This window comes from Cryptotermes secundus, unplaced genomic scaffold, assembly GCF_002891405.2.
Source record: "Cryptotermes secundus unplaced genomic scaffold, Csec_1.0 scaffold115, whole genome shotgun sequence".
Lineage (NCBI taxonomy): Eukaryota > Metazoa > Arthropoda > Insecta > Blattodea > Kalotermitidae > Cryptotermes > Cryptotermes secundus.
This window is the reverse complement of record NW_019721516.1, coordinates 477876-490857: the sequence shown is the minus strand read 5'-3', so window position 1 is coordinate 490857 and position 12982 is coordinate 477876. Positions and strand designations below refer to the sequence as shown.

Sequence of the window (12982 nt, the reverse complement as noted above, 5' to 3'; positions counted from 1 at the left end):
ACCCTAGATCAAAATATATAACCTGGACATACCTAACCATCTGAGCACAATATAGCATGCTTGTAGCATCACCTAGCCTAGTCTACTTATTGGTCCCTCTCTAACCTTGCTTACCTATCCTTTCAGTTCTTTGGTTTTCCTCCAGCTTTCCAGACTCTTGATTCTATCTATACACCTTTGTGTATGGTGGTCTGCCTTGCTGTGCAACTGCATCTACACTGCCTCCCCAGCCTTCCTGCTTCTGGTTGACTATTTCTGTCTCTACCTAACTGATATCAATCTTACAGGCACAGAAAGAAAGTAGACAGATAAATACAATATATTGTGACACATTGCGGTTTGGAGGGTTTGTAAAGTGTGGAAACCCGTAACATTGTTATNCAAGCACGCTGGTCGCTATGCAAAGCGAGTAAACAGCAGTTGCTAGGCAAAGCGAGTAAACAGTGGTACCCATTACGTAACACGGGACGCCGCAGTTGCTACGTAGCCATAAACAACTCCCAACAGCGTTGCTAGGCTATCGGCAAACACAGCGACTAGGCAACAAGGAAGCGAGGCGTTTCCCATTGTCCAGCTGAGGGTTTATAAGAGAACTACACTGCCTACGAAGACAGTTGAGTTGGAATCTAGCCAGCGGAGAGTTACAAGTTGAATTGTAGTAGTCATCGAGTTCAGTTGTAATGAGTGAATCCTGACAGTGTGAAGAGATCAGCCGCCGAAGACAATGGAAGCAGCAGCAGCAGTCATGGAAAGAAGAACCAGACACATGTGTAATTGTGTAATTGGGAGTGTGTAATACAGAGACTTGTATAGCTCCTGTACTATGAATACGTGTAGACTACTGAGGACAGTGTGAAGAGATTTGTGTGTAGGGTTTGTAAAGTGTGGAAACCCGTAACATTGTTATAATTAATTGTAGCCGAGACTTGTAGGTTGTTAAATAAACCAATTAACAATCTGAATGGCATCTTCAGTAACCTAAACACGTTACAATATAAATGGACTGCAAGGTATAACAATAAATTAAGTAAAAGTATCTCTGTAACAAGCCGTGGAGGCCCATACGGTTGTGAGATGTTGAGGTTCCCACATTTTCTAGACAATTGGCTCATAGGTGGTGGTAAGGTTGTCAGCTCTATGCACCAGCCACCCTTAACCCCCAAGAACATTCCAAGAATATTCCTGGTACTCATTTCTGTTAAGAGTCTGAGTGGACCCCAGGGCCATAGTGTGGCTGGAAGGATTAGGTCAACTGAAAAAATCCAATGACCTCATTAGGATAAAGTAAGTAAAAAGAGTAAATGTGTCCCTCTAAGAGGCCGTGGAGGCCCATAGGATTGTGAGGTGTTGAAGCTCCCACACTTTTTGGACAATCAGCTCATAGATGGTGGTAAGGTTGTCAGCCTTACATGCCGGCCATCTTTTATGCCCAGGAATATTCCTGGTACCTATTTCTGTTAGAGGCTGAGTCGACTCCAGGGGCATAGTGCAGCTGGAAGGATTAGATGAATTGAAAAATCCAGTGACCTCATCAGGATTCGATCCGACCTTCCGGCTTGTAGCATAGTGCTTCAACCAAATACGCTACCATGTGGCCCCACAATAAAATAAGAGGAATTGAAAACTACACAATGAAAGACAGAAAACAGATAAAAAATGCAGAATGAGTGAGATTAGTGTGTGCATGTGCGCACATAGATTGTGACATAATAATTTACAGAGAGAGAGAGAGAGAAAGCAGCGTGTGACATAGAAAAAAACAAAGATGTTAAATATGTAGTATACATATTACATTCCATGGATCCAAAATCAAAATTAATGACAGGCAAATTGTGTGTATGTGCTTGTGTGTGTACATATAAAGAATGAATGATATGGAAAGTGACAGGAAGGAGAGGAAATGAAACGTCACACACAGACTGAAAGAAAAATCAATTAAAACAAACACCATAAGCCTGGAATATTACACTGTGTAGTGTGGTACAAGTTTGTGAACGATTCACATGAAGCGCTTGAAGGCCAAAGAGCGAGCTGAGCAGCAAGGAGAGGAGGATCTCGTAAGGCAAACAGATATAAAAATACAAAAGGACAGAGTGGCAGTTCCTGAACCAGAGGTGTAGTAGAAAAATTCAATCTGACAAAATATTTGTAATCCTGCAACTTAAAAATAAAATATTTCATAACAGAATTATTCATGATGTAAAGGAAAAAGGTGGGCATATTTTGTATGGTACATTTCACATGAACAGAAAATTCAGATTATTTTAATTACATCAATAAAATGTGAGACCCAAGAGGCCATTTTTTATTGTTCAATTAACTATTACATAAACAAAAATTTCACATAAGGCAAAAAAGATGGTAGGACTTGATGGATATATAAGATGAAGAAATAAAAGGGAGAAATCACTCATATCCATTTTGAAGTATCTCTCTTTAACAAAAATTATCAAAATTCTTTGAATTCCTCTCCCCATGTCAGTCACACATAAGCAATACTTATTTACAAAAACAGCCCACAACCTGTCAGACGAAAGATTAGTATTCACATTCTGCTACCCTCACAATATCATACAGTTCTTAAATACATTTGCTGTTGATCTTGAAGGGCTCTAAATTTATGGTCACTGAATCAAAGTGTTTCTATAATCACTTTATTACACATCAACAATTACATTTGGCAGCTGCATAATTCTGTGAGAATTTCAATTAATATCTATCTATAAATAAAAAAAAATATTCCTGAAACACTATCAATAGATGCATATGTTTTGCTTTTCCTTATTCTTTAATAACCTTAAAGCCCACTTTGATCAGAGTTGTTTGCACACTGTCCATCTGTATACAGGGTGGGCCAGACTCAATTAGGCAGTTTTTGATCATTAATAACTAACCAATCCAACAACACACGGGATAATGGGAAAGTACCTTTTGTTGTTGATAGATGGCAGCATCATACGGTATGCTGTGAACGAGGTCAATACTCTGCCTACTTAGTGCATGTCGAGGAAACATCATGGCCGGTAGACTGTTGTCTATCGAGCAGCGTGTAAAATGTGTGCGCCTTTTCTCAGTTACCAACAATGTATCAGAAGTCCAGCGCAGGATGTTGGAAGAGTTTGGACAGCCAGCAGTCCACAGGGACACAATCGCCCGAATAAACAAGCAGTTTTATGAAATTGCCAGTGCTTTGAATCCCAAGCATCCTGGTCAGCCGAGAACTGTCCGAACTGCTGACACACAAGCACGTGTTGCTGTGGAACTGGCATCATCTCCTCAGAAATCCCAGAACTTCAGAGGAGAGAGAACTTTGATGAACTGTGGTGGCAGCAAGATGGGGCCCCACCACACTTCACCAATATTGTTCGGACGTTCTTGCATCAAGTTTTTCCTTAACGCTGGATTGGCCATCGAGAGCCTGTGGAGTGGCCAGCCCGATCACCCGACATCACCCCACCAGACTTTTTCCTTTGGGGTTACCTCAAAGACAAGGTGTACGCTAATCCCATTGACAGTGTGAAACATCTGCGTGAGGTGATTGTGCAGGAGTTCAATAAAGTTCCGGTGAATATGTGTAGAAAGGCGTGTGAAAATATTGCTTTGCGTCTGCAAGCCTGTGTTGACTTAGGTGGTGCCCAGGTTGACCAGCATCTTGAAAATCGATGACGTGTGTGCGATTCCATTTTTGTAACCATTGCAACTGTTAACATTTATCAATAAAAATAACATCTAATCAAAAACTGCGTAACTGAGTCTGGCCCACCGTGTATAATACATTCTCCTATAATAAAATCCTTATTGCATCAAACTTTTTTTTCCTGCAGGTATGTGTAGTATAACCAAGAACTTAAGTTATCCATAATGATAAAAAGACAGCTTCATTTCAATATTATGCACAATCACAGTCCTTTTCCATGTAGTGTGTCTTTGTAAGCAGAAACATACGAGTTTACTAAAAAGGTCCAACTCACAACATTGAACTCTGTCCCTTCCAACACTGAGCTTCATTTGGTGTTGCTCTTCAGAGAAGGCCATGACAAAGTATAATGGGAAGAACAAAATGTTCGCAGTTGCTTTTCGACTGCTGTCAATTCAGTGACCCTTTGGAGCATTATACCCTTGGGTTCTGGATTTGTTCACATTATAATGTTGCTGTGCTGTAACTGTGGCATGCTTCTAGCTAAGCAGATTACGTATTTCCTTGTGCATATGACAAAGAAAATCTACATATGATGCTGAGCCATCCAAACCACGATCCTCAATCAGGAAATGCTTGAACACCATTTCTAATTTATCCCGTTGCCTGACCAAGGTTAACTGGAAATATAATAATAAATCCTGTTACCAAAACATCAAAACACAATTATATGAAAACTGCTATCAATGGGGGCAAGGAATAAAGGTGACAGCGCAGATATGAACCTGGAGTGGGGTTCTGCACAGAACAGAAACAGAAACTAATATACTCTCTTTTTTCTACCTTGATTCTTTGTAGTTGTAAGTCTGCTGTTTGTGTATTATTGTTTGCTGTACTGTCTACAGGGTTTAGTTATTTCTGTGGACTGTTTCATTCATGTCAAAAGTATGCAAGAAAGGTGCTATGGGATAGCTGCTACACATAGTGGTAATGTTTCACAAAGACTGCAGCATCATATGGAATACTTTCTTGGAGCAGTAACAGTGTACTTACTTATTTTAAGGAACACAATACAGGGTGTCCCAGGAGGAATGTGCCAGACTTCGGGAGGGTGTTCCTTATATCAAAGTATGCTGATATAACCCAAAACACCTATGTCCAAAGTTGAACGGTTACGGAGATAATGACCTGAGAAAAGTGTGGTGATGACGGCTCACACTAGCCGTAAGCTTATGTGCTTCCTTCAGGGTACGTTGTCAATGGTTGGTAGGTTAGTTGTGCGGAGTTGCTGAAATGCCTTTTGTGTTTTCACATGTGGAATACTGTGATATGCATTTTGTGTATGGATTTTGCGGTGGCAATGCACGTGCTGCTGTTGAAGAATACCAAAGGCGTTCTCCCGATCGAAGGATTCCATCTCGAAGTGTATTTACGCGAATTCACCAGACAGTGGGTGATACTGGTTCTCTTCCGAGCGTTTCTGTGCACTCTGAAAGGGAGGATGTCCAAATGATAAACACACGAGAGAACATTCTTGAGATGGTTCAGAGAAGTCTGCATCTCTCCACTCGTAGAATGGCCTCTCGCATCGGCGTATCACGTATGCAGGTATGGCGAACTTTACATGATGAAGAGTTGTATCCTTAACATGATCAAAGGGTACAACATCTGGAACCAGGCAACCATGCTCAGTGTATGGATTTGTGCCACTGGATAAAAGCTCGTCCCGAACTGTTAAGCGTCATTTTATTCAGTGATGAGGCGTCTTTTACCTGGGACGGTGTAAATAATTTACAAACTGTGCATACTTGATCCCATAATAATCCACACGAGATAATGGTAATGAAATTCCAAAAGAGATTTTCTGTGACTGTATGGTGTGGTGTTCTTGGGAACAGGTTGATCGGACCTTTTGTGTTTCACAACAATTTAACTGGAAACACGTATGAAGCATTCCTGAGGAATGAGTTACCATGTTTGCTGGAAGACATCCCGTTAACGATAAGGAGCCAAATGTACTTCCAACATGACGGGGCTCCCCCACATTACACTCAGCATGTGAGACACTACTTAGATGAATCTTTCCCTAACCGCTGGTTAGGTCGTGGTGGACCCATTGCATGGCCACCGAGGTCGCCAGATCTTATGCCTCTAGATTATTATCTCTGAGGCCACATGAAAACGTTAGTCTATGAAACTAAGGTCAATTCATTAGAAGCACTGCGGATCGTATTTTTGCAGCGGCAGAACACATACGTCACCATCCAGGCAACACTGCTTCTGCTACCCAATCCCTCATGATGCGTGCCAAAAACTGCATTGCAGCTGGCGTATGACACTTTGAACAATTACTATAAAGCAGGTACTGTATTTTAGTAGTTATGTAGTCGCCTTATAACAGAATGCACAGGTTACGTCAGTGCTTGCCATTCATGTGTCATGTATAGTGCTTGGAACCCTAAGGACAAATATGACATGGTGTGCAAGTTCTTTTGTAGTTAAATTTAATGGCTTCATGTCACTCACAAGTTAGTCTGATGTTACGTACATTATTAATATTACAGAAACCACATATTCCTGCCAGTTTTAATATGTATTTGGTAATCAACAAGTGTGTAACACCTGTCAAAGTTTCACACTTCTCTGGCCATTATCTCTGTAACCGTTCAACTTTGGACATAGGTGTTTTGGGTTATATTGGCATACTTTAATATAAGGAACACCCTCCCAAAGTCTGGTACATTCCTCCTGGGACACCCTGTATATATATTAAGCCACCAGCGACAGGGTTAATGAAAGCAGAATTTATATATATATAAATCTTACAACTACAGTGAAAAAACAATGGATACTAACCCTCATGCATCGATGTCTCTGCTGGCGAATTGAATCAATGACTGATCGTATCCTCACAGAAAGAGGATTATCAAGCTCAGGCAATGATGTGCGTTCAATATTAACCTGGGCAGCTGAGAGAACACCAAACACATTCTGCACCCATTCCATACCAGCATTCAGCCCAATCCACAGAAACATGTGAATTCCATTTTCTGTAACAAAGAACACAGCATACTTTCAATGGGTCCATCCTACCATGGTATGTGTTTATTTACCGCCTCCTGATAAACGAAGAAAATTCAAAGATATTTGTGACAACAGACCTTGTACTGTGCTACTTGATCAATATTATAATCAAATTATGTCTTATAGATATTCATGAAACTTGAAATGTTGTATCACTGGAGGCTACCTCTACTTGAGCTTTTAATTCAATACAATCAATTTTACCAACATGGCAGTCATGCAAACTTCTACCAGGTAAAATATATATTTAGCTTTCAATTCAGTGGAGGTAAATACTCGTAATGAATTAACTGCAGGAAGAAATGTGAATTTGACATGAGGCTTCCATAAATAAAGTAAAAAATGTTGCTATTTTGAAGTTGTCTACAACTTTCAGGCAGTAGGTACTGTAACATTCTGTTCCCCCACCCATAATTAGTGTGTTCAAACTTATTAAATAACCTACATATAATGTAAGACACTTTTTACCTTCCAGAACTCACACCTTGATTTAACAAGACTATGGTTAAAACAATCAATATTCACGTCTTCTTTCTGCCAAGAATAATTACCACAGAACCATAATCTCTGTTTTTCCTGAATAAAAACAGAAGCTATGTCAGTTGTCGAATCACAGCTGCTTCAACTCTCATCTAAGGTTCTTTCACTGTTTATTTAATATGTCATTATTTACTTAAGAAATTAATTTCATATTAGTGTTTAAATAACCTGCATCAGAACTCACCTAGCAAGTACACACCATCATCCCGGATCTTCTCTGATGTACAACGGATAGCAGTAGGCAGTTCAGTAGAATCAACATCAATTTCATGAAGAGGGACAAGTCGTGGATAGAAGAACACAACAGATGATGGTATATCCATTATTGTGACTGCTTGCATTATAAATGACCGATCATCAATAGTCATGTCAGATCCTATAATTAATACATACCCAGATATAAGGAAACATTTTTAGTTTGTTATTTCTATTGCAGCACATATAGATGTTACATCAGTTGACAGTAGTATCTCTGTTGTTTTTTCTATGTTCTATGGATTGTCTTGTGGTTGCATGACAAGATGAGAATCTAGAAGACACTGTAATGATGCTCACACCTCATTTTTTGTAACTAAATGTATACATAACTTTATAATATTAGACAAAACTGTAAGTTATTATAATTTTAAACACTTTCTTCTAATGTAGGCCTTCTGAAGATTATCATATGGACCAGAACATGTAAAGGCAGCAAAATTAATTACCTTATGTATGTCACGCTGGATGGTATTCTTACTATGATTAAAATTAATATGAGTGTAAGGGTAAAGAGGTCAAATTTGGAAATAACAAATGGAAAGATATTTTCTGAGGAAAAATACCACACAAAGAATAAGCCCACAAGAAGGTAAAACAAATAAACTCCGTGGTTTTAGCCCGCAAGCGAACAATACCAACTGACCAACTGCTGCTTGTCAGTGAAGTTAGTGCCACCTTTAGCGGATAGAGGGTGTCACGTGGTCAGTGTAATAAATCCCCATGGTCATTAATCTCGGTTTCCTAGACCGGAGCTGCTATTTCCTTGAAATAGACCCTCAATTATCCTCATGAGGCTGAGTGGACCCCGTTCCAGACCCACTACTTCTCAGAAAATCTGGAAGCGCTGGGAATCGAACCCAGGGCCTCTGGATGTGTAGCCAGGAACTCTGACCACTAGACCACAGTGGCAGTCCCACAAGAATGTATGCCATGTAAAATAACAACCAATATAAACGAAAATACTGCCTTGCTGTCAGGGATGTGACTTTAACTTGTGGCTGGGGAAAGAAGTTTCATTGTTTACCATCCAAATTAAACTTTTAAAGTAATAGAGAGTGAAAAATTCAACTGCATAAAGTAGGAATATAAAATGAAATTCTGCAATTTTGAGGCTGATGATTTCAATCCATCTTGACCCTGCAGGAGAAATTACTGCTACTATTGTTATCTTAGAAATGGAAGATATATGCAGATTTTACGTGGCATTTACTGGGGGGGGGATCTCATACTCTGGAATAAACAGAAATGTAAATGTTCTACATTCCCAGATGGTTAGCTCTTCTTACTCGCCTTCTCTGCTATATGCTGCCAGTATAATTAACACGTAACTGATGGTACCATAAAGATGCAGCCAACTTACCTCCAGAAATTGCATCACTCTTGAGGATGTTATTCATATACAGTGGGAGCAACTTCATGCACTCAGGCAATATCAGCTGTCCTGCTGAGGATGGACTTGAGCAGTACTTCCTGTAGGTGGCCAGAATCTGTGCACACCGCTTTATTAGGTTCTCTTTCACTGCTTTTGGTGATGATTCCAACAACTGAAACACCGCTGTAAGACAAAAATATCAAGCAAGCACTGTACTTCAGAGGTAAACATTCAATCACTTATCTACAACAGCACATAAATTTGTATTATTCCTCAAACCGGGTGGGGATGGGGGGAGACTTTGTACATGTACACCCAAATATATATGTAAATAACTATATACTAATTAGATCAGGAAGCTTATAACACGCACCACAGGAAATACTTCGCCAAAACACTAATGCAAGTACACTAAGTACTTTCTTCCCAATTACTGTACACGTAAGTTGCTACTAGCCCTTGCAGGCACAGTTCTGAGCCCTGTGTGACTAATGACCATATTTTACTGTCTCAATAGCCTGGAAGTCATGTGAAAGGAGGTTCAGTCTAGCAGATGCTCTTCTCTACCAATAGTAATTACTGTACATACCATATTAATCAGGTTCTACTACTTTCATATCCATTCCAAAAATCTGAAAATATGTACTTTTTATATAGATAAATAACATGGGCCGCGCCATAGCTCAAGCGGTTAGTCGCTGGCTTCCCACCGTGGCGGCCATGGTTCGATCCCGGGTCTGGTCAAGTGGGATTTGTGGTGGACAAAGTGGCACTTGGGCAGGTTTTCTCCGAGTACTTCAGTTTCCCCTGCCAATCTTCATTCCACCAATTGCTCCACAATCACCCTCACACATCATCTGGGGCTGGTACAATAGGCCAGAAGTGACCGCAGTACAAGGGACTTAGTCCCACACCAGTAGAAATAATAATAAAAAGAAAAAGATAAATAACAATATTTTTCCTTAAAATATAAATTAGAAAATGGGTCATCTTATTACACACAAGTTTACCTCAGACGGGTAAACACAATCTATTTGTCACAGTAAGGGTTCACCTACTCTCTCTTCCTCTCAACCGTAAGTGAACTAAAGACATAAATGTACTGGCCCTGTCCATAAAACACAAAGTGCATGCAGACAGGGGAGTCTGTGAATGCAATTAGCTAGATCAAAAACACTGCTTAGCCTGCTAAATGTAACTTATCATATCTCTCATGACCAATGTGTTCCTGTTAACCACCAGTGTGCATGCACATAACAAAAGTCCAGTGACACAGCTACATAGCTTGTTTCATGAACAAATGAATGTGGTGGCTTTAAGAACCTTTGATCTAATGACAGGTGATGTAAGCTGATAAGCTTGGTCAGACTCTCCACATTGCCTCCCTCGCCCCTCAAGAGCCCAAATACCAAATAAAAAAGGAAAATTGCACTCTGTGTCCAGATGGGTTCTACTTCAGGAAGTGGTATATCCATTTTATTTGATGTTTCTTGGAGAAATTTTGCTATATAAATAATAAATGCCTGAACTGTTAACACCCAACTTCCTCATACACCCCTAATCTCTGGTCACTGAATTTGTTTTCTAAACATAACACAGCATAAAAAATTTCAATATAAGTACTTAGAAGACTTCAATCCTTTCTTCTCCCTAAAGCCTCAAGCTATGGTCTTTTGAGCTCCCTGCTCTCTGGTTGAATCACAAAACCGAAGGAATTCACTTTGAAGGTGGAAGGAGTTCCTATTATTCTCAATGACAAGAAGGCTGATACAGGCGATAAGCAAGCAGAATGCTACTTGAAATGATTATGGAAGTTGGGGTGTAATATTCTCCTATTCTACAAAACAGTTGCCTTGCTGGTTGGGAGAGATGTGGATGGCATGCACAAATATTCATAGCAGATCTGGACTGTGTTAAACCAGAGACCTCTGCGATGGACGCTCAGTACTTTATCTTTAGACCTACAAGTCTGATGGAGCAGCAGCCTCCTTCAGAAGCTGACAGTCACTCATTTGGCCTATAACCTCTCCTCAAATTTTATGAAATCTAAAGGTTCGATACCATAATCTGTCAAGTGATGCTATCATACGCCTGTTGAATGCAGTCCACACCCTTACACTGCATGCCTGTAAGGTCCCAGTATGTACTATCCTCTCATCTGCCTCAGCCTCCAAAATGACCTCTCCTCTTCAGGATCTTCAACTAAAATTGACTTGCACTGTCCACCTCCCATGTTCATACTGCATGTCTTACTCATCTCATCTTCTTTGATTTGGTCTTCCTACCGTTATTTGGTGAAGATCACAGATTACAAAGCTCCTCATTATGTAATTTTGTCAAATATTCCATTTTTGTCTTTTACCTTCAGGCCAAAAGAAGCCAGGATAGCATAGTCAGTATAGCGACTGACTACAAGCTGGATGACCAAGGGGTCAGAGTTCCAGTCCCAAGAGGGTCAAGAATTTTCTCTTCTCTGCATCATCCAGACCAGCTCTGGGGGCCACCCAGCCTCATATCCAAGGGTACCAAAGTCTCTTTTCCAAGGGGTAAAGTGGCCAGGGCATAAGGCTGGGCCACTCACCTGCCACTAGTGCAGAGGTCAAGAAAATGTGGATCTATACATCCACTCCCTCATATGCCTTCATGGCATAATGCTTAATTAGTTAAGCCCAGGGATAACTTTTACCTTTACGCCCAAACAGTTCAGTGAATTAAAGAAATGATAGAATTTTCTTCAGTCTTCTTTTCTTTCCATAACGATGTCAGACTTGGTGACAAGTGAAATGTGAATGCAGAAAAATTTACATAATCACTATAATGATACATGCAAACAAATAATGCATAACAAGAAGGCCATGAATTATGTACCTTGTTTAGAGAAAAAGTTAATAAGTGTATCCAGTTCACAGTTTCGATAGAGGTCAGCCATCTCTGTGCACGTTTTGAGTGAAAGATTGATGATGCGTATGCGCCTCTGTCCACCACATGATGTATACAGTAAAGCAACCTGAATATAGACTCCATCTTCGTCTGTGAGCTTGTCATCATGCTTGATTTCTATGGCAAGAGCCTGCAACATATTTGTATTTGTGAGAAATCATTCACCCTGATGTCCAAAGGGAATATTTTGTACAATGTGATGATCTCTTTGGAGGTTTCTTTCAATACTTCTGTGATGGGAGATTTAAATCAATTTAAATTATGTGAACACAGATGAGATGCGGTTTTAAACTGACATAAATGTATACTTGTACTCAAATGGTCATAACTTCTATAACCAGATATTCATATAGATTTTGTATGCAAGTCCTGCAATATGTGCAGAAAAATAATGCTGGAACTTCAGTTTGGTGCGGTAGTCCCTGAAGCAGATAAAATTGAGGCCAACATTCCCTTTAGCATAACACCTAACACACACCACAAATTCTCTCAATACTCATTTGAATATCTCCCCCCCCCCAAAAAAAAATTAATTGTTCTGCAAGACAGTTGGCCTCAATTACTATACCTTCCACCCATTCTATACTACAGCATAATTTTGTGTTTACAAAACATCATGTGTTCTCTGCTGCACTATACAGCTGAAATTCACCAGCAAAAAGCTCCCTCTAACTGTATAAACTGATATGTCTTTCCAATTAAAATCTGTCACTAACTGCCATTAAACCTCTTCATTATCTTCATATTTCAGCCAGTATCTATCCTTGGGGAAAGGCCTCCAGTATAAATTGCACAGGAAGCTAGGCAGATTCCATGGCTAGTCAGAATATAGTGCTGATAAGAGAAATTTCTAACTGCCACAAGCTGAACCCCAGTCACACTCCCATTACTGTCTTGTTAACTGACCTATCCCAGCTTAGAGCAATAACATATGAAAACACAACATTACTCATTCACCTTATTCTACTACTTTTACATTAGTTCAAAAAATTCCTAACACACAAATACAGTAGAACTTGGTTATAACGTCATCAAAGGGACCTAAAAATAGTGTCGTTATAAACGAATGTCGTTGTAACCGAAATGGGCACTTCCACAGTAGCCTTATGTTAGTCACGTAAAAATCTACCAAAAACTGAGTTAAAATGTTG

General features: G+C 39.8%; 1 protein-coding gene across 1 annotated transcript in view; it reads right to left on the bottom strand.

Moving 5' to 3' along the window:
• Window positions 1-3817: 3817 nt before the first annotated feature.
• LOC111875420 (protein transport protein Sec24C) overlaps window positions 3818-12982 on the bottom strand; it is a 43481-nt gene continuing 34316 nt past the window's right edge. Inside the window, exons 14-18 of the mRNA XM_023871660.2 lie at window positions 11760-11961; window positions 8880-9074; window positions 7446-7637; window positions 6494-6687; window positions 3818-4317 (exon numbers count right to left, since the gene is read on the bottom strand). Of these exons, the coding sequence (XP_023727428.1) occupies window positions 4177-4317; window positions 6494-6687; window positions 7446-7637; window positions 8880-9074; window positions 11760-11961 (924 nt within the window). The 3' untranslated portion in view covers window positions 3818-4176. The remainder of the gene's footprint in view (window positions 4318-6493; window positions 6688-7445; window positions 7638-8879; window positions 9075-11759; window positions 11962-12982) is intronic.